We start from the raw sequence: 25,051 nt of genomic DNA on the forward strand, positions 1-25,051 counted from the left end.
TGCGCGCATCACCCGTGTGATGGGCCGTGTGGTCCTTAGTGCGCTGCCCGGCACCCCCAGGGCACGCAGCAAGAGGGAGAAACTGGGGGGCAAAGAGATAGCCCCTGTCTGGATGTGTGCATGGCTTATGTGATGGGCCGTGTGGTCCTTAGTGTCCTGCCTGGCACCCCCAGGGCCCCGGTGCTGGGGAAACACACGCACACAGCAAGAGGGAGAAGGTGGGGGACAAAGAGACAGCCCCTGCCTGGCTGCGTGCATGTCCTGTGTGATGGGCGGTGTGGTCCTGGGTGCCCCAGCTGGCACCCCCAGCTTTCCAGTGCTGCATGCATGACTTGTGTGACGGGCAGTGTGTGTAACACGGGGCACACAGCAAGAGGGAGAAAGCAGGGGACAAAGAGATACCCCCAGCCCTGGCTGCGTATATCACCCGTGTGATGGGGCAGTGTGGTCCTGGGGGCCTCGACTGGCAGCTCCAGGTCCCTGGGGCAAGCAGCAGGAGGCAGAGTAGCGGGGCAAAGTGCCACCCCCAGCCCCGGCTGCATGCATGACTTGTGTGATGGGGCTATGAAGGCCTGGGTGCCTCGGCTGCTGCCCCTCAGGTTCCTGGCACTGAGGAAACCCAGAGCAAGCAGCAGGAGGAGGAGAGTGGAGGGCAAAGAGCCGCCCCCAGCCTTGGCTCCCAGGTGTGGCCTGTGCCCTGCTGGGGCTACGTGGCACTAGGTGTCTTGGCTGGCATCCCCCTGGGTCCCAGCAGTGAGGAAACCCGGGGCATGTAGCAAGAAGGAGAGAGTGAGGGGCAAAGAGCCACCCTTCAGCCCCGGCTGTGTGCATGACTTGTGCCCTCCTGGGGCTATGCACCCCTTGGTGCCTTGGCTGGCACCCCCAGGTCCCCGGTGCTGAGGAAAAGCAGGACACGCAGCAAGAGGGAGAGAGTGGGGGGCAAAGAGACACCCCTCAGCCCCAGCTCCCATGCATGACCTGTCCCCTGGCGAGGCTACAAGGCCCCCAGGGCTGGGTGGTTCCCACATACGGAGACCTGGGGGTGAAAACAACACCCGCCTAGAGCTGGCAGGAAGAACCGGGGGGCAAGGGAAACCGTGGCCAGGGCAGCCCACAAAGGTGCATTTTGCTGGCCCCGGTGCCGCTCTGGATAACAGCATGGGAGGCCAGGCCTTCCCATGGTAGTCAGGGCTTAGCACTGTACAGTAGCTGCCGGAGGAAGATCAAGCACATGCTCACATGCTGGCACCAGGAGTCTTGCTTGCCAGATACCACGTGCACCTTCCAATAGGACATTCAAAAAGTCGGCGTCTTTCAGGAGAGATTTACCCTGTTATTTTAAGTCTTTCCAACCTTAGAGTTGCCTGTGCAAGCTTTGCATTACCAGCATGAGTCACACGCCCAAAACTCACCCGCACAAACAAGTGCACACAAATCACCCTCATATTATATTCTGGCTGTCCGCAGACATCTTGGAGCACATGGCTGCACTGACAAAGACCCAAGTGCTATCAGAATATGCCACCTAGCGGCATAACCGGTTTAAAAAGGTCTAAGTTACTTCAAGCAAGCATTGGTCGCCTCTCCGTTTATGGAGCAGGCACACATTTCAAAAATGCTATTAGAAAGAGTCCCGCTGCATAAAGCCAGACATCAAGAATCTCTTAATTTAGATGCACACCACATCCTGGTGTATAATGACAGCAATCGTGCATGCAATGTCCTAGTTGGACGGAGCTTGCATACAAAAATGTGTTGTATACATTTCTCTTATAAAAAAAGAACGGTGAGGAGTTTTAAAGGGAATTAACGGCACGCCTAGTTTGCATCTGCAGCCAGAAATGCCATTTATGGGCCCAATTTCCAGAAAAACAATGCTCAGCACTTCCTGAATATCACGTCCCTTTTAGCATAGGTCCCCAAGAGCTGAGGCACTCCACAGCAATTCCTGAAAGGCTTTATGAAAGGTAAAAAAAACCTGCACCAATATTTCCTCCAATGATTTTTAAATGTCTTTATTCAAGTATTATACTCCCCTCACCTGCCCAATATTACACTTTTATCCTCCTTGGACAATTACATTTGATTATTTCAACTTCTGTAACTAAAGTTTTGCACATGCCCCCTAGAAGCAAAGATGCTGCTCATATAATTCACTTTCTAGTTCTTTCACAAAAAATTGAATTGTTGCAGCAGACGTTACAAAACCAGGAAACCTTACAAAACCTTTTCTTTTAGCTGGAAGCTAACCAACTTACAATTTTTTTTTATACATTCATAATTATGTAAAAATTCTAAAATATCTTCTTTTTTTTAACAATCCCCACCCCCTCCAAATTGACCTGCAAACCTGTAAGCATAGTTCTCTCTCTCGTGTTTAAAATCAGCCAAATCAACTGTGGATGCAGTCAGATCATCAGAGAAATTAAAGAAATGTCCCTTGCTAAGGTTACATTTTGAAAAGAGACTGTTTCTCCATGCAAGTTCTGAAGAGCAGCAAACAACTACCGACAACTCCGGTTTTGGGGGTGTTGGTTACAGCTGAAGAAGGGTGTTTGTGCCTGAAAGCTTGGACAGAACAATTTTTCCAACTATTTAGTTGATCTAATAAAAGGTATCACATTTACTCAGATAACCTTGTCGGTCGACAACTGAATTTGGCAGTTTTAAATTTTTTGTTTTAACCCTGCCAGTTTTGCTCTCCCCTGGGTAAATGACGTTTCAGCAAATCCAGATTGGGATTTACTTCAAGAAATGTTAAATCAAGATCCCGTGTGCCAGCTCCAGCTTTCTGTTCCAAGCACGGTATTAGTGAAATTACAACACGGGTAAAGCAGGAGCATCAAATGTCAAACAGAAGCAAACGGGACTGCCACAACAGATGCCACGACACAGCATACACCACCCCGGCACACCCCAGGCTCCCTGCAATGCAGTGAGGATCAATCAGATACTGGGTGTGCATGTTTAAATTCAATCGCACGGCTTCAACTGAACCACTTCTCAGTGGATGCTGTTCAACATCAATCGAGACGTTGCATTCTTACCAGGAGGAATCAAATTTGCTAGCATCAAGGACCAGAGCTCTTCTTCGGATTGCACTGTCCATGTCGCCGGCATCAATGACAAACGCTGCCCTTTACCCTCTCGGTCGAGGCTTTCACAAGCCTTCAGAGTGGTTCTTTGTAGCTTTTTCTTCGACCAAAACTTGTCCTGTCCATCCCATTTCCCGGGAATCTGTGCCTTCTTTTGCACATGCAGGACCTTGCTAAGAAGGAGTGAGGTACCGTGGCCCTCCCATGGCCTGTCAGATTTGAACGAGGCCTTATTTCTTCAACAAACTTGATGGAATGGATGCCAGACAGATCCATTCAAAGAGCAGACTGCAATCTAATCACAAAACTGCACTTCACTATTCCTAGGAGGGACTCCTTCCAATTAGTTTCAAGGTGAGCTGGTCAGGCAGTCCAGCCCCGAGAGCCATGAACCGAGGAGCTCCTGAATAGACTCTGCAGGCCTGGGACAAGGGACAGTACCTGGGGCAGAGGGACGTGCTTATACAGGCAGGTGGCCTTGGTTTTATGTTGAGCCCAAAAGTTTTAGGTGCCTGCCAGAGGGCATAGGTGCTTTTTATTAAGTCACAGTGGTGTTTGAGGGCAAGTTCAAGGCTTACTTGGAGAACCAATTACCTAGGATGGACTGAGAGTGGGGCCCAGCAGCAAGAGCAGGAGCCCAGGGAGCGAGGATCAGACGATCCACAAACCAAGACTCAGAAAGGGGCTGGGAGTGGGACCAGAAGAGGCAGGAGCCCAGGGCGAAGCTGAGAAAGTGGGACCAAAATAAGTCCAGAAGCCAAGAGAGCATCAAGGGTTGGACCAGAAAGTCCCTACAGGGGCCAAGAGTTGGACTAGAGGGTCTACAAGCCTGAGAGGGGCTGAGAGCCAGGTCAGAGGGTTCATGGGCCCAGAGAAGGGGTGAGAGGTGGACCAGAGGGTCCATGGGCCCAGACAAAGGCTGTGCGTGAGGTCCAACAACCTAGAGAGGAGCTGTGTGTGGGACCAGGAGGTCCGAAGGGACTGAGCATACGACCAGAGGGTCTGAGAGCTCAGGGAGTGGTTGTGTGTGGGACCAGGGTCTGAGAGCCCAGACAGAGGGGCTGAGAGGGGACCTGAAGGTCTGGGAGCCCAGAAAGAGGGGCTGAGAGTATCAAGGTAGTCCAGAGAGGGGTTAAATGGAACGATCCTCAAATGACAGAGAGTGATAACATCCATGAGGCATGGGGCATGGGGTAGGGAGGATAGAGCCATGCAATGGACCCTTAAGGCTACAGGTTTCCTGCACGGCACAGACAGGCCAGGAGGGCTGATTTCATGTGAAAGCTGAACTGAGAAAAAGGGGGTCCAGGAGGGACCCGGCAGTGATTTGTGCAGCCCCAGATTCACTCTAAAGCCCACAGGCAGCCTGCATTACGCTGTCTCCAATAAGAATAAGGTATGGTGGGCTAGTGACTGAGGGAGGGCTACAAGGGAGCCTGGGTCAGGCAGGGGCCATCACAGCTGCCCCTGTGGCTTGCACCTGCTACAAATATTATCTTTTGCCTGCTAAGCCAACTACAAGGTTATCTTATTCCCATCTACTCCGAATGGCCAGGAGCAACTCCAAGGAGAGTGCTCCTCCATGGACCGAGCCAGATAACCCCAAATTCTGGCCCTAGATCTGAATCAGCTCCCCCTGCAACCCCCCATTTCCACAAGCATATAATTAAATCCCACTGATTGCAATTTAGCTGCCTGTGTTTCAAGTTAAGCACACGCTCAAATCTTTTGCTGAATTGGATTCTTAATTCTCTGCAGCTGTGTCTTATTTATATAACTGGGAAAATACTTAATTCATAACAGAGATATTAGGTCTCATTTATATAGTGCTTTATCTCTTCAAATCACTGTATGCAAGTAGTAATATTAGTTCTGACCACTAACTTATTAACTCTGCTCAGGTCTCTAAATTATACTGCAGAATCTTTGAAGAAGATTTAATTATCTAATCAATCCTCCATGTGCTAATGCTCAGACATACTGAGGTTGTCTCATCAAAAGGGCCTCCAACAGAAAGGCAAATAATTACCTGTATTAGAAGTAAACTGGCCATTGAATTAAGAGCACACAGGTTATTTCTAACATTTATGAGAAGAGCTGCCTTGAACATAACGGTAAGAGTCTACAGTAACCAAATCAAACTCATTTTCTAAGATACATCTCAGATGTAGTAGCATAATGTCTCTAAGGGATTTTAAGGGAAACTATCTAACCAGTAACTTAATTTCCTCTTTTACATCAGAAATGGGATCCTATTGGAATTAGTTTGCATACAGAATCCATGTAACAGCTAGATCATCAACGAGCAAAGATAAGACTGAGTTTTGAAATCTGTTAAATGTATTATTAAATGTCTATTAAAGAATCAGTTCTTCCATGCACCTGGAAGTTAAAAAAAAAAAGGCAAAAAAAAAAAAGCCTAACTCAGTATGTGTGTGTGTACCAGATAAAAAATGACCTAACCATTGCAAAGTATAAAGTGGGAAGCCCAAAAAATAGAGTTGTATCAATAATCCTTAGAACACTGGTTGTTATTAAAAGAAATCAAATATGCAGTATAAAAAGGAGCAGAGCTGACAGTTGCTTTGGGCAATCTGTACCGTTAAGTCTGGAAGGAAACAGTCGAGTACAGATATTCAAAAATGACAGTCCTCTTTGGGGCAGCTTGTTTCATGCAGCCCAACAGGATAATGAAGCATTAGATATTCTTCAGTCCAGACTGCCTCCATACAGCGAGCTTCATTATTTCGCCGTTCCAATTACAACGCAGCTCAGTAGAGTCTTTCATAGTTTTCAAGCATCACAAGTTTTGCCATCCAATTAGACTCTATTCAGGATGAACCAATTCATTCTTAGGGCTGAATTAAAGTGTGTTCTTGACAGAAAAGCTTCCAAGGTTTCCCCCCTCCTGAAAACATATAGATCTGAATTACCCAATGAAATATGCACACAAATTCTATTGTGTTACACTTTATTGCATAGATGCACACTAATTTAACAGGTTTAAAAATATAGCAGCTGAAGCTTTCTTTACATCAAGTAAAGAATCAAAAGGATAGTCCCTGTTACCAAACATGCTCATAAAGCCAATGCAATAAGTAGATTATAATTAGGAACACAACATATATATGAATATATGTTAACATATGTAGCACAAGAATGGCCAAGAAAATGAGAACGCTCGAAGAAAAACAATGCAGAATCTGATCACATAGATCATGAGCTGAAATTTAAGACATTCACATTCAAAGCATATAGAATATAAAAAAAAATATGACAGTGTAATAAGGTACAACAACAGACCTAAATATTTAGGGATTGCTAACGTACTACGACCCCAATATTCTGATAACAAAAGGAAATCAAGACAATCTACATGTATATGCATTTTCAAGCCTAGAAGGATTCAACACAACCCGACGTAAAAAATATATATATAATGCCACTCATCTAGAAGAAAGAAAGATGGAAAATAAATCGGTTAAACATGAAATGCTAGCTTGTGCCTTCTGTGACGTTGATATATGCATTAGATATTTTACTGCCAAAGGCAGCCTGACTTTCTTAAGCCACCAAGCAGTTTGGTTTTCTTTAGTATGATACTTAACGTGCAGCGCAACCCCCTGTACTGGGGTTTGCTCTGTTTCGACACACGAATCTGAAAATGAGACTGCATTCATACTGACTTCGAATCAGAGGACTGAAAGGGACCTTAAGGGTCCAACTCCCCGCCTGAATACAGGAATGCAGTTGTTATCCTTATTTCAACCCCCCCTACCTCAACATCAGTTCTGACACAACCTTTATTCTGAAATAATGAATGCCCCAGAAATCCCTCCCATCTACTCTGGAGCAGAACAGCACACTTCCGAAAAAATAAAACATCCGCTACCTATAGTTGCATTAAGTGACAAAGACGGTCATCGTGCAAATTGTACATTCACGCTGTTCTGCTTTGCCGCTTGACACAATTTAGTTGACTTGGGCAACAGACTTATATCTGCCTCGCAAACCACTGCACACAAATTAACTACAACCCAGCTGACAATCACGTCGGCTGCTTTTCATCAGGAGCCTGGACGAGCGATGGGAGGAATGATGGTCCATCTGCCACTGCATAAACCAAGCTGCTTTCCCTAATTCAACATCATTTTGCAAGGCCGGCATCCGCACACAGGGAAACTCATACAAACCAAGTCTCTGGTCATTTTGTGAACAGGCAACAATTTGCTTTGCAGTTTTAATACCTTTCTCTCTCAATCACAGACGCACAAAACCCTAACGTGTAAATACAGACACAGAGAAAAGTAGCAGCAACCTAACCATTACAGTGAAATCCTTACGAGACCGCTATCGTGCAAACGAAATAAAACCAAACCCTTCAACGCTGAAATCTGCTTCCGCACTTTTTGAGCTCATTAGAGCTTTGAAGACATAACTGGAACTTAGATCCTGATGGAAATACCTGCTGAAGGTGCGAGTACAATTGTTTTGTACGTTAACCCCACTAAAGTGAACTTGAGCATAATCATTCGAGAGGATAAGAATCTTTTGTCTTAACAGCACGCTTTTGGAGACAATATTTCCATACGATTAGAAAACACTTCAATAGAGCATGATATCTGGGCAATACATCTGCATTTGGCCGGTGGTGAGCTAGGTCCAAATCCCCACACTGTGAAAGGCTTGCAGATTACTGAGCATTTATACCATAAACACCATCAAAACCCAAAATTAGATTTTAGCAACTATATCTGCCACTAGAGCTAGATCAAGTAGTGCAACAAGTTTTGCAAATCAGAAATGAGCAAGAATTTGCTAAAATTCCTCAGGAATACACGAAGGACACTAAAATAGTTACATCTTGGATATGAAATCAATCTAAAACCACCAAAAATCTGTTCATTTAAAAAAAAAATACCCTGTCATTTAAAAGAGAATTTAAACCACTAACTAGCTAAAAAAGATAACTTAATCAACAGTTTTCTACCGACTCTAAATGATCTCATATCCTTGTTCTATGGTTTTAAAACACCTTTGCTCTAACAGCCAGTAGTTCAAACACAGCCAGATTAAGCCAGGTTCTCTCTTTTACAATCACCGGGGATTTTCCCTCCAATAAAACAAACGGATATTCTTTACACAACGAGGAAGAGCCATTTTACAATCCCTTAACTCTACCACATCCATGTGACTATTTAAGATACCATTGTTGAATATTGGCATATAGCTTATTTTTTATTTATAAAAGCCTGGTCCATTGTAGCCTTTAAACTTAAAAGCAGCATTAAGAGTAGTGTTAACTACCGTGATCTCTAACAGCCTAAATATCACTGCCCTACCGGGTGGCGGTGATCTGTACAATAATATATAATATACTCATCCTGTAACTGAATCCAAATGACTGATATCTTCAAGTCGGACCCTTCTCCAAAAATGAAAGCGGGAATGCCATGGAGAGAAAACATGGAGTGTGAAAGCAACTCCACATTTCAATGTGCCCAGTTTCAAAGTAAAAGTTATTTTCCTAGCTCCATGACAATTAATTATGTCATTATTGACCTCTGTGCATCCCCCTGGTTTCGACTACCAGGGGAATGAAACATAACATCCTTTTTCTGCTATACAGGGGGAAGAATACAGTCTAGTTTCATGGGCTCTGGAGAGCTAACAGAGGGGAAAATCTACTTTTTTCAACTGCGAAAGTTAGCCAGCTAGATCTGGAGACACACAGGGAATCAGATCTGGGGAGTCAGAAAAGCCTATTTTACACACTTACCTGACAAGAACCAGAATAAGGGAGATGGATGTGTTTGATGGACTGAAGGTAAAAAAAGATACAGCTATTGGCCTCTGACTATCAACCTGAACTATAACGTCTCAGGGAAGCAGGGACTAGAATAAGGCACTCATTCAACTGAGCCAAGTGAAAGCCCACAATCAAAAGAAAAAAAATCAGAGGCAAACAAAAAAGGACCGTAATGTATTTGGACACAAATGTAAAAAAAAATAATCGGTCCTAAATTTCAAAATTTTGCACTGCAGGGCTAGCTTGCTGACTTCCCTGGCACTGAATAACATCAGCCACTGGAGTCTTGTCCCCCAGCTGACAGAGGCAAAGCTTTTCTTAGTTGTCCCCCGAGACAAGTTAAGGGGGAAAAACAGATGAATCCATGTTACTTGTATAGCCAAGAGCCAGCCCTTAGTTCCTGTCCGAAGGAGGGGGTGACCTTGGCCATTTGCACATGAATTTCCTCCAGGGAACGGACGCCGCTAAACACCGTAACACACACACAGTCAACGAACATGGGGGGAAAACTCTGGCAAGCGTCATGCTTTAGAGGTAGATAAGATTCAGGCCACTGGACCGCTCTCTGGGCTCAGCACCAAATTCATCAAGCAAATGTTTTCAGTCTTTAAATGGTGTATCCATTTTCTGGTTATCCAAAGAAAATTGCACTTTCCCCTCCCCAAAGCCAAGCTCAGAGAGGACATGATGGATTACCTACGGGGGATTTCTTTGCACCTCTTTGGGCCCCTGCCTGCTAGGGCGTTTCTACTGCTGTTATTCATCTGCAAGAGTCAAAAGGAGCCTTCAGTAAGCGGGAGAGTTTCAGGAGATGCAGGATAATCGTGACAACAGAGCAAAGCCTCGCCCCCTTCCTTTGCTTTCAGCTCCCCAAATACACTTCGTTGCTACTTGCTTTTAGAGTTTAGTAAAACCATTCGCTTCTATAAAAAAAGGCTGTTCCACTAAAGGTCAAATGCCAAGTCGGGAACCCCAAATCCCTTTCAATGACCAACTAATTAAATTCTATGCCATACACGCATACTACACAGAGATAGTAAAAAACCCAATAAAGCGTCTGCTAATAGCTTTTCGGCACTGCAATAGGTACTGTCTTTTTAAAGGCTGCCCCACGGCCTGGCATATTGGGCTTCTTCCTCGAGTCTTGTTTCAATGCTCAGGAGATGCTGGTTTTGGAAGGAGGAGCGGACGGTCCGATTCATCAGCGGCTGCAGCGGGCGGAAGTTGTCTACCATCCTCTTTTCTTCTTCCCCGGGTGAGGTGAAGAGCAGCATCCGAAACGCCTCCAGCTGGGAATAAGACATGGCAAAGGTGAGCGACTGCCTGGGAACCACACCAAAGTACCGAGATATTTGAGCATCCCTTTCTGCACGTCCTCATCGCCTGCCGGTATCGGTGCAGCTATCTGGTGTCTGCAGGCAAACTGGATCTTTAACGTCTTGTCAGGCCCGAGACAGAGCCGAGCCCTGAATATTCACGGATGGGATTCGTGCCACCTTTAAATCAATCCCTCTGCACCTCGCCATTCTTTGCTTACATCCTGCCTGCTTTTCTGGTCTCCTGCATCAGGCGCACACATGCTAGCAGGCAGGAAATAGTAACTATCAACTATAACAAAAGCAAATGGCTGGTGCTCTCAAAGGCATGAAAGCAGGAATTAAGAAGAGAGTCCAAAGGAGGTTTTTAGTAGTTCACCTGATACCCACCAGGGAATTAAAAGGCTCTGTCAGATTGAAACCAGAATTGAAATGACAACACTACCCCTCATATTAAGTTTCCTTTCCTGCTCTCTAACAATTGCCCCTTCTTTGCTTCTCTGCAACTCTCAGGTTCCTGTCATTTAAAATAAAACATTCAGCTTGGAGGACAGGGGTGTATTCGGGTTCAAACACCACGGGGAGGTGGTTGGACTCCTCCAAGATGGGAACCAACACATGCCGTGGCTGTTGTGAATGCACCTTTTTCCTAGGAGAGGTAGGGAACATGGAAAGCTACCAGGGAAACAGTCACCAAACAGTCACTCACCGCCCCAATCTTGTGCCTCTCCTCACTGATTTTGCACCAAGCAGCAGCAGGAAGCCGAGAACACGAGATGCTAAAAACATGTAGAAGGGACCCAAAAAGCCCTAGAAGGGAACTGAAAAGCCATAGAAGGGACCCAACACCAAATGCTGGCTGGACTTTAAAGCACCAAAATATCAATATAAAACTGCCACATTCTGCAAGGTCACCTCTGCATGGTCAGCCTTGTGAGCAACCTTCATTTCTCCCTCTTTAAAATTAAAGGGAGGGAGGAAAGCTGATAGTCTAACTACAGGTATAAGCAGCCCCAAGGGACCAAAGGGAAAAAACCCAATGGGGAAAATAACCAGGACACTGAATTTGCAAGTTCACCGCACCCTCAGCAGTTGGAGCAACTTCCACTTTTATATTCTTAGAAAACTGCCCGAGGAGAAGGACATGTGAGGGTTTCAGCAGCTTATGGCACAAGTACTTTGTGGATTCATAGTGCTGACAAAGCTCCACAATGTCCGTGAAGTTCACCACACCCTCAGCGATCAGGGGAAAAGCAGTTGGAGCAACTTCCACTTTTATATTCTTAGAAAACTGCCCGAGGAGAAGGACATGTGAGGGTTTCAGCAGCTTATGGCACAAGTACTTTGTGGATTCATAGTGCTGACAAAGCTCCACAACGTCCGTGAGGCCAAGAACTTAGCAAAATTAGAAGAGACGTGGATAACAAGAATATCCAGAGGTATAATAGCTGATGCTAACAATACTTTTCAGAGACAGATTACATTTCATGCTTAATAAAGTCTGCATTGGAGATCAGAACAAGACCTACTTGTGAGAGGCAAATGAGTCCCATCTTCCTACATCTTTCTCTAAAGCACTTGGTCCTGGCTAATGAGAGAGGGAAGATATGATGGAGGGGGTGAGCCGGAGGGTCCGTCCTACATTCCTCTGATGTCCCAAAAAGCGACAGACAGGTACTGGCAAGCATCCTTCTCCTGTCATGTGTTTCAATGCCCTCTGTACCTTCAAGCAATAAATCCTCTGTGTCACAAAAACAAGGGTGCATACCTGATCCTCATCAACCTCTATGGCTTTCTTCTTGATGATCCAGGTGACAGACTCTGTAAGTGGTGGAGTGGTCAAAGAGCCAGCGTAGGTCCAGTAATCTGGGCATGACGGTAGCAAACAGGAGGGATCAAAACTATCAAACTCAACAATTTCATCCTGGAACCCAGAAGAAAAAATCGGATAAGCAATAAGTATTTTCACAGAAGAAAATTCTAGGGAATAAGAAAAAAAAATCTAGAAACTTAGCTTATACGCAATACACATCAGACACAGATGACCATTGCTGCTGCTACTGTCAAAAAACGAGCGAAAACTAAGAGCTGGCATTTTCCAAGTGGAAACCACCTCTCTGAACACGTCCGCAGCATTTATTTAAAGGAGCTTTCATTATTTCATTGTTTCATTTTTTTATTGGAAGCTGCTCTGAGCCTTTGCTGGGAAGAGCTGCGTATAAATCAGGTAAATACATGCATAATTGCACGGCCAACACCTGTTTTGTTTGGAGGGAAAAAAAGACAATTTTTGTTGAACTTACTAAAGGCAGGGTGAGTTCAGTTGGTCTTGACTGCAAGTCAGTGAGGCTACTAGCATGGGAAAGAGCATGTGTCCCTGCAAAGCAGTACTAAAGCAAGTCCCTGCAAAGCACTGTTAAAAATGCAGTAGTCCCCTCTAGTGGTATAAAATGAAAAGAGTTGAGAAGTTGAATTTTGCTGCATTTTTCAATTTTGTTGAATTATCTGTGTGCAGACAGCAAAGAGGGCTGCAGAGACCTTGAAGTTGTGCTCGCATAGTTCATTCCTGATTGTTAAGCAACAAATTTGAGAGCAGCGAAACCAGGAACACCAGATATTCTGGTAGCACGGGAAGTAAGGGCTGACTTGTTACTTGGGGCTGAGTGATTCTCAGAAAAACAAGGCTCCTGGCTAGCATGTGAGCCAATCTGAGCGGTTTGGTTTTGCTTCGGTTTCCTCCAGCCTGCATGCGAGGGCATTAAATAATACTGAACATGCATCATATCCTTACAAAGCGATACATCCTGCAGCACAGCATACTGTTTTTACAATTTTACAACAGTTACCTTGTGTTTAACAGCTGGTAATGCATCTACTAACTTCTGCAATCCGTCGTGGTAGGCCCCCAGCTGCATAACAAACATGAATGGGAGAGTCATTAAGGCAGTGCACATAAGTATCTGCCACAAGCAGCTGAATAAAAAAAATAAGCAGTGTATTTAACAAAAACACTATTGAAACTTATCATTTTATATTGCAACAGTCAGAATTTACCTTCAAAAACACTCCTATGACAGCCAAGCCATTACCCTCCATTACAGCGTCTTCAAAGCTCTCATATTTAACAGCGTTCCAGTGTACTAAATGCAGCTGCAACGCAAAGGAAAGACAATTTCACACACAGGAAATGTATAACTGTGGTCAAAACAAATGCCGTTTCTTCAATCGTTTTCCCGGCCATTTCAGAAACATAGGCAACTACCTTAAAAATCAAAGATTGCAAAAAGTGGGGAATAAAACTATACATGAAATCAATATTCATTTTATTTGACTTGTTTTTTTTTTAAATAACTTCACCCCCATATTTTGCATTTCGTAGAAGAGAAGCAGATCTGGCTTGTGGAAGACCGATTACAGGAATAATATTGAAAAGTGCAGAATGAAATGAAGCATGTTGGGCACTTCGCTCCCCTTTCTGATTTTAAGGACGGAGGAAAATCCTCCATTAATCAGGACAGGTAAGAGATATAGAGCACTTGGCTGTGCAGCCGCCACCATGCAGAGGAGCCAAAACTAGCCAGCTAAGTCCGATACAAGCCTTCATGACAAAGGACTCCAAGACATCTGGATTCACACAGCTGAGGTTTTAAGTTTTTTTTTTTGTTAAAACAGGCACCTCCACGGCATTTCAAGCAGGACAGCAAGAGAGTTAGAGGGGATAACTGGTTTCTCAACCAAGAAATTAATATTTCATGGCTGCCACACTTCCTCCTCTGAGTCCAATCTGTATTTTCATCCCTCGCCCCATCTGCCTCATTCACTTTCTTACCTTAGGACTTGCCTACATGGGCCAGTTTTACCATTTTGACTATACTTCAGAGGGCTAAAGCAGAAAAAAAACCCTAATGTGGCTACAGTTATGCTAGTATACAAGTGCTTATATCTGTTATAAGCTTATTCTGCTTCTGGAAGGTATCAGTTAGAACCAGGTCTTAGTCTCATCTTTTTTCTTCCACCCCCTTAACCTTACAGAAGTTACACCGAGTCAGGTGGAAGTGCCGTTCTGCCGTCCCACCCTGCTCAGCAAGAAGCGGCAGCGATATTTTGCTATGTGCCACGGGATTATTTTGTGGCTTCCACTGACAGCAAACAATGCCACATGCCAGGAAAAAAGGCATCAGTGGCATTTGCACTGAGCAACCAACTAAGACTCTGCTGTCTCCTGGGAACTACAGCAGCTTTGGCCTTATAAATGGGAGGGTGGCCGAATCTTACTGCTAAGGAAGACCGAATGTGACCAGGAACAATCGTTCTGCGCCTCAAATGCAGCTCTTTAATAGCCAGGACTGGCACCAGGACTGGGGTGAGTGTAGGCACCTGCACCCTTCAAGATTTCTCCCCATACCTCTGCTGGGTAGACTCTGCTGTCAATCGTGTGTTCGGAGCCCCACTCGTTTATAGCTCCCCAGTGGAAGTGGAACTGCTTTAGCCTGTACTGGTTTTCCAGGGGTCCTCCCATAATTACTAAAAAAAGAAATATGTATTAGTCAGTAATAGAGACAGAACAACCAAAAATAAATGCAGCTTTCTTCCTTCCCGGCAGCGTGTTTACCCAGGAGAGCTCAGCGACAGCAACTGCTTTACAGTAACCTCCACCCCGTAGCTAATTTTCCAGCTAAACCACCTAAAAAACACTTGTTCAGGGGAAGCCTGCAACTTCTGTCAGCACATGGAGGACAATCAAGTTTAAGTACACTCAGAAAAATGGGAGGTCCAACCTGATTAAAGCTTTCTCACCCCACTCCCTGCAAAAGGGACAATCTTCACCCATTCACATGGCATTTGTCCATCAGGGTTATCCATACCTCCACCCCCTTGTCTCAGCAGATGCATTAGGAGTGACTCAGGATGTCTTCAGACTCTCTCATCTGGACTCAAAGCCAAAAACAGCATCTCCATCTGCCCCATGACATGCCCACGAAACCTAAAACTACGACGGTGACATAGCCACGGACCTTGGAATTTCCTACAGGCATCAGGATCCGCCACGTTCTTAAGAGTAACAGCCCAATATTAAACTAGTTTGTCTTCGTTCCTACGAAGGTGCTGACACCATGTACGTTGTGCACCCAAATGATTTACACTGGAAAGTAACTAGACACCGACTGCCTGTGGGCAAGAGTTCAAAGCTTGTCAGTGTTACTGGGTGCGTCTACGCAAGATGCTGAATGTGCAGTAGCCCAATAAAACTGCACAGAAGCGTGCCAGGCAAAAACCGTGCTAATACGATATCACGCAGCAGTATTAGTCTATTGCCCAGTAAGTGTCACTAAAAAGCCATGTGCCAACGCTACTGCCCAGTAGCTGTAGTTCCTGCACACTTAGTATTTCGTTAAACAAGCACTAAATTAGTAGTTACTGCGCATTAATGAACATGTAGACACCCACTGATGAGCAATATTTGGAATTGGCTCCAGCTGGTATTAAGTATAATTCTTCTTGGCCCCTAAAATCATCATTACTAGAACAATATATTTGGTTGTGATTTTGTTTAAGGGGGAATAAGATTAGCTTGTTTACTCAGGAAAACCTTAAATTCTGGGTCTGCTTTTTCAGTAAGCAACTAATTTTTCTGGTTTTTCTCCAGATTAGTGATTCGCTGATTACTCCAGATTGCCATAAAGACTCCTCGTGGTTCCAGATCCCTTTATGAGAGTCGCTAGATCATAATATGTGCTAAACTACTGGTAAAAACAACTTCTAAAAGGCTGTTAATACTGTCTTAAGTGTCTAAGAAATTTGCTGGCACAGAGAGTGTTCCTAACAGCTCTATTGAAAAGAAGGTAGCTATCACTTTACCTCTGAGGAGGACATCCATTTAAGGCATCAAGACCAACATTTCTGGAAGTGACTAACCGTGCTGGAAGTTCAGCTCGTCACACCACCAGCCTACTTTTCACAAGCACCCTCCACTGCTTCTTTTGACCTGCCTAACTTTGTAGAGCACTGGGATTTTGGGCAAGTAGAAAGGTTACAGTCACGATCCCTCCCAAGTGAAGTCAGCGGAATAAGAACAGGAGTGAATATAATACCTGTTATCACTAGTATGCCTGACCAATTCGATTATCTTCTATGATGGATGAGGGGAGACCGGTGGATACGGTGTACCTTGATTTTAGCAAGGCTTTTGATACGGTCTCCTACAACATTCTTGCATGCAAGCTAAGGAAGTACGGGCTGGATGAACGGACTGTAAGGCGGATAGAAAACGGGCTGGAGTATTGAGCTCAGAGAGTAATAATCAGTGGCTTGATGTCTAGTTGGCAGCTGGTATCAAGTGGAGTGCTCCTGGGGTCGATCCTGGGGCCAGTTTTGCTCAATGTCTTCATCAACGACCTGGACGATGGTATGGAGTGCACCCTCAGCAAGTCTGCAGGTGACACCAAGCTGGGGGGAGCAGTAGATATGCTGGAGGGTAGGGCTAGGATTCAGAGTGACCTGGACACATTGGAGAATTGGGCCAAAAGGGATCTCATGAGGTTCAACAAAGGCAAGTGCAAAGTCCTGCACTTAGGATGGAGCAATCCCATGCACCGGTGCAGGCTGGGGGTGACTGGCTGAGCAGCAGCTCTGCAGAAAAGGACCTGGGGGTGACAGGGGACAATAAGATGAACAGGAGCCAGCAGTGTGCCCTTGGTGCCGAGAAGGTTAATGGCATCCTGGGCTGCATTGGTAGGAGCGCTGTCAGCAGGTCAAGGGCAGTGATTCTTCCCCTCTATTCAGCACTGGTGAGGCCACATCTGAAATATCCGTTAAAGGGGAAACATAGTAGTACACTGTAGTTATTTATTTCCTCTGATGCAGCCTGGCTCATTTCTTTGTTTTAAACTATGTAAAACTGACCATTAGCTTTACAAACAATTAAGGAAATAAAGAAAGGTTTGAGAAAGGCCAAGCGAAGCCAAATATAGTGAGAGTACACTGAACGTCACGGATATGAACCGACCGTGCAATTCTGGCCCTGAGCAATTAAGTCAATGCGAGCTTACTCGCTCAGATATGTTTGCTCATCTGAACAGCTTCATTCATAGACACATGTTGGCAAAACCCAACCTCTTTGGATGGATATGATGATCATACAAAACACGGGTTTCCAATCCTTTTCCAATCATTCTCACCTCCTGGTTTTTCATGCCCTACCAGAAGACTGAATGGTTAAACAGTTCATTCGTCTTAAAAAGGGACATCAGCTAGAAAAAAAAACCCCAATTATCTGTTGTTTCTTTTAAATTTAATTTTGTTACAATCCATTTCCATCCAGGAGATGGCAGCCGTGCACACAAACAGCAAACGGCACATTACGTACCTTCCCCACACCCTTCTTTGCTCGCGCATCCTTCATGCTGCTGTTTTGCTGGCGCACAACGCCCCATGGCAGCACTAGCCTTCTCTCTGCCCGTTTAGTCTCCTCTCAGATGCTCTGCATTTCTCTTTATCCTGGACACATGCTTCTTTTCAGCATTTTGTACTTCTCTTCAATGTTTTTAATCCTATTTTGTTTTCAATGCTGATGCATTTTTATTCCTTCCTCCTCTTCTCTACATGGATCTTTCTCTATTACTGCTGAATGACAGAAGCTGGGAGGAAGAGAACAGCAGAGATAGGAATAGTAAAGAGCAGAAGATGGATGAGGTGGGGTGGAGAAAAGTCAGGTGTTCAGAAAGCAGATAGGCATATAAAGAAAATCTCTGTTAGGAGGATCCTAAAGTTTTAGTGTGAAATTAAGAAGACTAAAGAGTTTCTGCTACTTTTCTGGGCCATTAATACAGAATGCCCCAATAAAACTAGCACACTTATAGTTACGTGCTACATTGTAAAACCATGAATATACTACTGCATGATTTCTTTGTTCTGCATTACAGATGTAGAAATAACGATTCAGGTTCAACAATAATAAATCACAAATACAGTCAGTGGCAGGGGGCTGTTATAACTTTGGAAAAGAAAAGGCACAAAGGTTCAGTAAGCAAGCCCCGAAGGCAAAAATGAGTTGTGATGAACACTGCAACAAGGGGATGATTAAGCATGCAAAATTTGTTTCAGAATCACTTTAGGATCTCCCGCTCCACAAGAAAGCAAAGGCGGCGGTCATCAAACGCTGCAGTTACACTTGCAACTCTCTGCTAATGGTAACAGGAGAAAAATGCAAAAACATTTAAGACAAGGAGGAAGGGCGGACAGGTGTTTGATGCTCTATTTAAAGAGAAGCGACAGCTAAGAATGGACAGGTAAGCAGATATCCTACACTTTTCTCCATCAATAGATCAGCTGCAATGCTAGTAACAAAAGTGCCTTCATGCTTATACCCAAATCCCACCGTAGCCACTATTCAGTTAAACCACTAGTTGCAAACCAAGGTGCCACAAGACCCTTTCAAGTACCAACACCCCCAGTACCACTGCAGCCAGATGCAACTACCGTGCACACCTTTGTTTCCAGAAAGTGTGTGAGATGCTCAACTGGAAAAGCAGCTGTGGAAGGAGCAGGTAATCCTCCTGGAAACAAAGGGGATGAGGGGCAGTTTCATCGGGCTGTGGCATGGCAGGCTGGAGAGAAACTAGGTAAATGGAGACATTACAACAGGGGTTCAGCCACATTTAGAAAGCTTATGGAGGGGCATCTTGAGTCTCAAAAGGTTGACAATCACCGGGTTATACAAATAAGCAAATATTATTGCTTCTGAGCAGTGTTAGGGCTTGTCTTACCTTTCTTCCTTGTTCCCCAAACTCCAAAAAAGCCACCCAATAAAACCAGCCTTTCACGAGATTGTTTGTCCCAATGTCCCACCAAAGAGCAGCCAAAAAGCTCTGATATCATGGAAGCAAGGTATTAATTCTGCACTTTGAAACCTTCCACAAAATTATTCCCGAGATCATTCTAAAACCTGTGAACAAGCTTCTAAATTAAAGATATTCCTAACCACTTTCCTTCTGCTCAAAGCTGGGAGTCAAACCTTTCCTATCCTGGTTATTTCACTCACACCACACAGGATGCAATCCAGAAAGTCACAACTCATCTAAACACTCTCTTTCCTCACTGCCAAGTTGGGTAACCAACATGAAACCAATGCCATCCAATATCTACTGCCTACTTAAAGGCTGTTACTAAATATTCTGTTCGTACATCAAAGAAACAGAAAACTGCACTGCAGTGCTTTGGTCACATAGATATTAACAGGATCTGTGGACAGGAAACCTTGCGTGTGGGGTTATATCTTGAATTTAGACTCACTTGAATTTACAGTCCAATTTAAAAGTGCATCACCCTGGGATAAAGCATTTAGCTACAATATATCGGTGGGGCCCTGAGTCTTATTTTAGAGCAACAAAATCACTTGCACACTCGCTTCCTGTGATAGCAAATCAGGGTTATTCATTTTCTCTGCAAGTCTATTCGGGTTGAATAGTTCTACCAAAAAGAGCATACTCTTCAAAAAGGAAAGTTCATCTTGCCTGCTGACTGTTTCAAATGCATTACACTTATCTGCTGAAGAGATAAGCTGCAAATGATTTAATTAATGTTTAATGCCAGATTATATTTGAAAGTCAAGAAGATGCACACATACAAGACGTATGGCTAAAGACGTATCACAGCTTTACCTTAGAGAGGCAGTGAGGCCTAATCAAAGGGAGGGGTATGAAGGCTTGCACAAGAAGAGTAAAACTCCCCCAAGTGCACGCCTATTTGTTACACATGGGGACTGTGGGCCTGGGCCCACCTGAGTGCAGGGCTAGTATAAGGCTCCACGCACTACCTGTACCCTGAATTAATCGTGTAAATGGGGCTTGCAGATAACTTTTATGTTACAGTGAATCCCTGCTTCAAGTGAAGCTCTTTTGGAAGGGAGCTAAAATAGCATCTTCTCTCTAAAAGGGTTACCATATAGCTTTCAGCATTTGTTTCCTTATTCTAACCGAATCCAAGAGCGTACGGTACGTAGGGTTTTTCTGCTCTAGACCGAAATCACCCATCGACCCGATCTTATTGCCAACAAAAGCGGTACTTACTCGATTTGTCCGCAGAATCCTCAAATTCAACAAGGAACGAGTATCCATTGTTCCAGATGTGAAGACACGTGTCTGGGTCGTAGCTGATTTTCAGGGGCCTCAGGTAAGGGTCAAAAATACTATCTCTCCACTGGATATCGATTGGAGACTGGCGTGTGCCTCCCGGGACTGAAAGCGGGCTCTGCCAAAGCGGATGCACTAGAAAAAGAACAGAGTGGTCTCTAATGCACGGTGCAGACTGATGTTTTTTTAAAGACTACTTTAGATCTTTTTTTGCAGCAAAAAGCACGTCAGAGTGCAGGCCTGCACAAAAACAGGAACCGATACATTTCACTCTATGACTCATTGCCCAGGGACGCGTGGTAATTGGGGTTATGGCTGTGCCTGCTATGCTTCTTTGTATGCAATTTGTTCTTCAGAGCACTGGTCTTATTTGCCAGGGAATTTCTCCCTCTACTGTCAATGGCATTCAATAGGGCTTCTGTCTACATATAAAACTCTATTGTGATTTTTGTTCCTTCACCAGCACCATCCACCGTGATTCAGCACAGCTTCAGGGGGAGGCAATTCCTGCTATTCTTTGGAGGCCTCCGTACATGCGGGCCTCTCTCATCCCCCCTCTGCCTTTCTGGGCTAACAGATCCCCAGCAAGCATTGCTTCTGAAGTGCCCGCTACGACTGTAGCTCATGTCGCGATCTTATAAGATGCTACTTTTTTACTGGCAAGAATCCCCATTAGCAATGGCAGGGGGGCCTTGGGCAGATTAGGTTGCAGGATCAGGGTTTTGGCATGTATTCAGTACAAGAAGGAGGACTGGAAGATGAGCAAGACAGTCACAGAATGGGAGGCAGGGGTGCCGAATTATTCCTGGGCAGCCGTTCTTAATCTGCAGCCAGCCATCACCAGTGGTCCACAGAGAATAACATACCGTTGAAGCAAGCTGATTTTAGTTACTTTATAAAAACAGTTTGCACAAATCATCTAATAAAAGCGATTGGATTTGCCCAAAAAACCTCATCTGCCTACGTCCTTAGACCAACATGGCTACAACCGACACCCCCGTTTCAGTCTTAGCATCTGAAGAATTAGGCTGTTGCCACAAAAGTTCGTCTTCTCAGTCCCTAAGGTGTCACCCTGCCCTGCTTTCTGGCTAACTTTAACATGAAAGGAAGATCAAATATTGTAACAGGCCGTTCATGTGCCTGGCCACCAAACACTTGTCCTTCCCACCTCTCAGCAAAAAGCAAACTTATCATAAAGCCAGCGACTGCTCAAGGTCGCAGCTCTTAAGAAAGCTTGCACCGCTGCAACTCGGTTATAAAAGGGTCAATGCTTAGTGCCCCTGTTCTAGAAACACGCACAGTTTTCTCTCATTACTATTTGTTTCTGGATTTGTCATTAAAAAAAATCTGCTGTATTCAAGAGCCGCTGCTAAAGGGGGGGCTCTCAGCACTTCGACCCAACTGGCCAGCTATTCAACATACAGCACTGCAAATGCAAATGAAAAATGAAGGAGAGATGAAGATGCTTTATGTTTCTGCCACCTGGCAAGAGAAGCTGCAACTCCATCCACGTGCTCTGAAGGACTCGAGCACTGTGTCCTGGCCATTGGTATTTGGAAATGGGATGGTGCAACATCACATCTAACACAACACATATTTTTCTCCAGGAAAAAAAAGACACTGGAAGTTTTTCTAATATCTTAAGGGCCTGGGGCAATATTGTTCAGTTTAGGATCAAAGCCAAAATGAATATAACTTTATTGGAACGGGCACACATTTGCTAGATTATATAAATTTAAAAAACCACAACAGACTAGGCCAAAGATGCTGTTTCACTAGTCCTGTAATCATCACGGCTAGAAAGGCACAGCTCTTCCTCAAATCTGTAAAAGTGCATCTAGTTCGAGCATCTTGCCAGCGCATCCAACCCGTCACTGTCGGGCATTGCCCCTCTTACCCCACCCCAGCAAAGGCTTTTCGCTACAACTACAAACCGATGGCAGGGCTGCAAAACAACACCACAGAGAAAGATTACCAGGAAGAAAACTGCAGAAGGAAGGATCACTGCATTTACAAAGCAACAAGGCCGCTAAAAAGGAGAAAAGGGCAGAAGCACCCGATGCTCTCCCACAGCTCAGCACCGAGATGAGCAGGAACAAGGTTAGGCAGAGCAGCAGCCACCTTAGGGGAGAGCAAACGGGGCGACCACCCATGGGCCCACACTTTATAACAATAAAAATGAATGAATATTTGTCTTATCAATATTGTACTAAGATACTTGCATTGCAGTTTCACGGATAGAGCAAAGCAAAATCAAAATAAAAAATGTCCAACTTGCTTCTGGGTCATCCAAATGAAGCCTCCAAGGGGCCCGAAACGACGCTCTTGCTTTAAGAAGCCCCCAAATTTTGCAACAAATCTCCGACTCACATACCGGTCATCCAAATGAAGCCTCCAACGGGCCCCAAATTGCTCTCTTGCTTTAGGGAGCCCCAACATTGTACCACAAATGTCCGATTTACTTATAGGTGATCCAAATGAAGCCTCCAAGGGGCCTGAAACAACTCTCTTGCTTTAAGAAGCCCCCAAAGTTTGCAACAAATGTCTGACTCGCATCCAAATGAAGCCTCCAACAGGCCCCAAATAACTCTTGCTTTAGGGAGCCCCAACATTTTACCACAAATGTCCGACTCACATACAGGTCATCCAAATGAAGCCTCCAAGGGGTCCCAAATGCTTCTTGCCCAGGGCCCCGACAGCCCTACGGCCGCCACTGCCCTGAGAGGCGGTGCACACTCCATCCTTGGAAGTTTTGAAGACCCCAGCAGACCAAGCCTTGTCTGGGATGATGCAGTTGGGGCTGGTCCTGCTTGGAGCAGGGGGCTGGACTGGATGTGAGCTCTTGGGGTCCTTCCCACCCTCTCGGGAGCCAGGGGACCCCCTCCACCCGGGTTATGCCTGAGGGCAGCCCTGCCCGGCTGCTGGCAGCACGGCTCCGGCCCGTGGGATCCCCTGGGGCCGGGACTCACGGGCATCGCGGAGGCGGTAGGAGCAGCAGGTGCCCAGGCTGCAGGGTCTGGCCCCGCGCGGCGCCGCCAGCGCCCTCCGCAGCGCCCGCAGCAGCATCGCGGAGCCCGGCCGGCGCTGCCGCCTTCCGCAGCCGCCTCCGGGGCGGGATGCGCCTGCCTCTGCCCGGCCCCGGAGCCCGCCTCCTTCCCGGCTGCTGCAAGACGAGCAGGGGAGCAAGCCTGGCCCAGCCGGTCTGCACCGTTTGCACGCACGGATGTGAAGAGCTGCACTAGGAAACAGTGCCCTGGGCACCTCGCTCCTCTCTCTGCAAGGCTCACATCAAGCCTCACCTGGCAGGGCAAGATCGCAGACCCGCTTGATCTTCCAAGGCAGTGGTCCTGAACTGCTCTTCTGGCTGGAGGTGCACCCCGAGGGCCAGCAAAACCCCAAACCCGGCGCCTCCGGGCTTGGGCCGGCATGTAGGACGCCCCACAAAGGACTTGGGCATAGCTGACGCCCAGGCGCAGGTGGCAGTAGGGCCATTTACGGCTCTGGGCTCTTGGGTGATGAGTTAGTTTGGGCTAATTTGGCCTCGGATACAAGTGACAGGCAGTCCTGGACTTACAACACTTCGAGCTGCAACATTGATAAATGAATGGACACCCCGTTCCAACTTTCTGGCATCAGTTTCGATGCTTTACAATGCTCGACCCAATGCAACACCATGCCAGGGAACAAGTTCGCTGCATCACCTATCTCCCTGGAGAACGTCTGTCCAAACTTCCTCGGACACTTTCTTTAAGGAAGCAGACACGGCTCCAGGAAAACCTGCAGCCGAGGCTCCTGGGACGACTCCAGCCAAGAGCCCTTCAACAAGTCCAGCCAAGTCACCTCAAAGAAGTCCTTCCAAATCAATATGATTGCTATTTACAATATAAATACGTTAATGTAGCTATATAACTCATCTATAAGTGATCGAGTACACAATTCTGGGTTATTTTTGGTGAAAATAGGCTATCGGGCCTTGTTCAGCAACCAATCCCCCATTTATAACATTGTTTCTTATGAGAAAATTGGTTCTGAGTTACAATGTTTCAATTTAAGATGCTGTTTTCAGGAACCAATTGTGTCACAAGTCTGAGGACTGCCTGTATATAAAAAAACCCAAACAGCCCCCCGGGTCCCTTGCTCCCGACCCCGACTCAAGGCAGCCCCTTGCAGGCTGGAGCTCTGCCAGCCAGTGCACTGAAACCCGTGGCTTCCTATGGTTTTCTCTTTTAAAGGAGAATCCATTTATAAACCTGTTTATCGACCTATATTTAGAGTTTGTTCGCAGCTCTTTCATATATTCTTGCAACCCACTTTTGGGTCACAACCCACGGGGTGAGAAGTGCTGCCGTAGGGGAACTGAGGGCTCCTGAAGGAGCTTGGTTCCCCCAGTTGCAGCCAGGATAGGCAGTCTCTCCTCGCAGGGATGAGGCTTGCTTACCGGCCTAGAGATTTCCCAGGTTGACCCCCAGTGATTTTAGTTCTGGCAGGGAGCTCCTTCCTCCCCCAAAACCATTCGGAGCTCAGACAAATGCCTGCCCCCTTTACAAAGCCAAGACCATTGTCACAAAGTAGTTGTGTGCTGTCTGGAGAGTCCATGGGGCCATCAAAAAGGTGGGAGGCCTGAGGGCTTGCACACTCAGCGAGTGTGCTCAATGTGCACGCTTTTGTGATGATAACATCCAAGCTATCATCAAAGGAAGA

At 45.7% G+C, this 25,051-nt stretch overlaps 2 protein-coding genes across 3 annotated transcripts in view; both read right to left on the minus strand.

The window, feature by feature from the left end:
- Positions 1-3,109, minus strand: part of SLC7A5 (solute carrier family 7 member 5) — a 44,700-nt gene extending 41,591 nt beyond the window's left edge. The window contains 1 exon segment of the mRNA XM_014519512.2: positions 3,048-3,109. Coding sequence (XP_014374998.2) covers positions 3,048-3,109 — 62 coding nt within the window.
- A 2,946-nt stretch (positions 3,110-6,055) lies between these two features.
- CA5A (carbonic anhydrase 5A) overlaps positions 6,056-25,051 on the minus strand; it is a 28,427-nt gene continuing 9,431 nt past the window's right edge. The window contains exons 1-7 of one of the 2 annotated variants that reach the window (XM_025203115.1): positions 23,320-23,466; positions 20,288-20,485; positions 14,626-14,744; positions 13,275-13,370; positions 13,067-13,129; positions 11,989-12,144; positions 6,056-10,193 (exon numbers count right to left, since the gene is read on the minus strand). In XM_025203115.1, coding sequence (XP_025058900.1) covers positions 10,002-10,193; positions 11,989-12,144; positions 13,067-13,129; positions 13,275-13,370; positions 14,626-14,744; positions 20,288-20,485; positions 23,320-23,416 — 921 coding nt within the window. In that variant the 5' untranslated portion in view covers positions 23,417-23,466 and the 3' untranslated portion in view covers positions 6,056-10,001. Of the gene's footprint in view, positions 10,194-11,988; positions 12,145-13,066; positions 13,130-13,274; positions 13,371-14,625; positions 14,745-20,287; positions 20,486-23,319; positions 23,467-25,051 lie in introns of those variants that run through there. The other variant, XM_014519517.2, reaches the window with a different exon arrangement.

The sequence above is a fragment of the Alligator sinensis genome, unplaced genomic scaffold (assembly GCF_000455745.1).
Source record: "Alligator sinensis unplaced genomic scaffold, ASM45574v1 scaffold228_1, whole genome shotgun sequence".
In the NCBI taxonomy this organism is placed as follows: domain Eukaryota; kingdom Metazoa; phylum Chordata; order Crocodylia; family Alligatoridae; genus Alligator; species Alligator sinensis.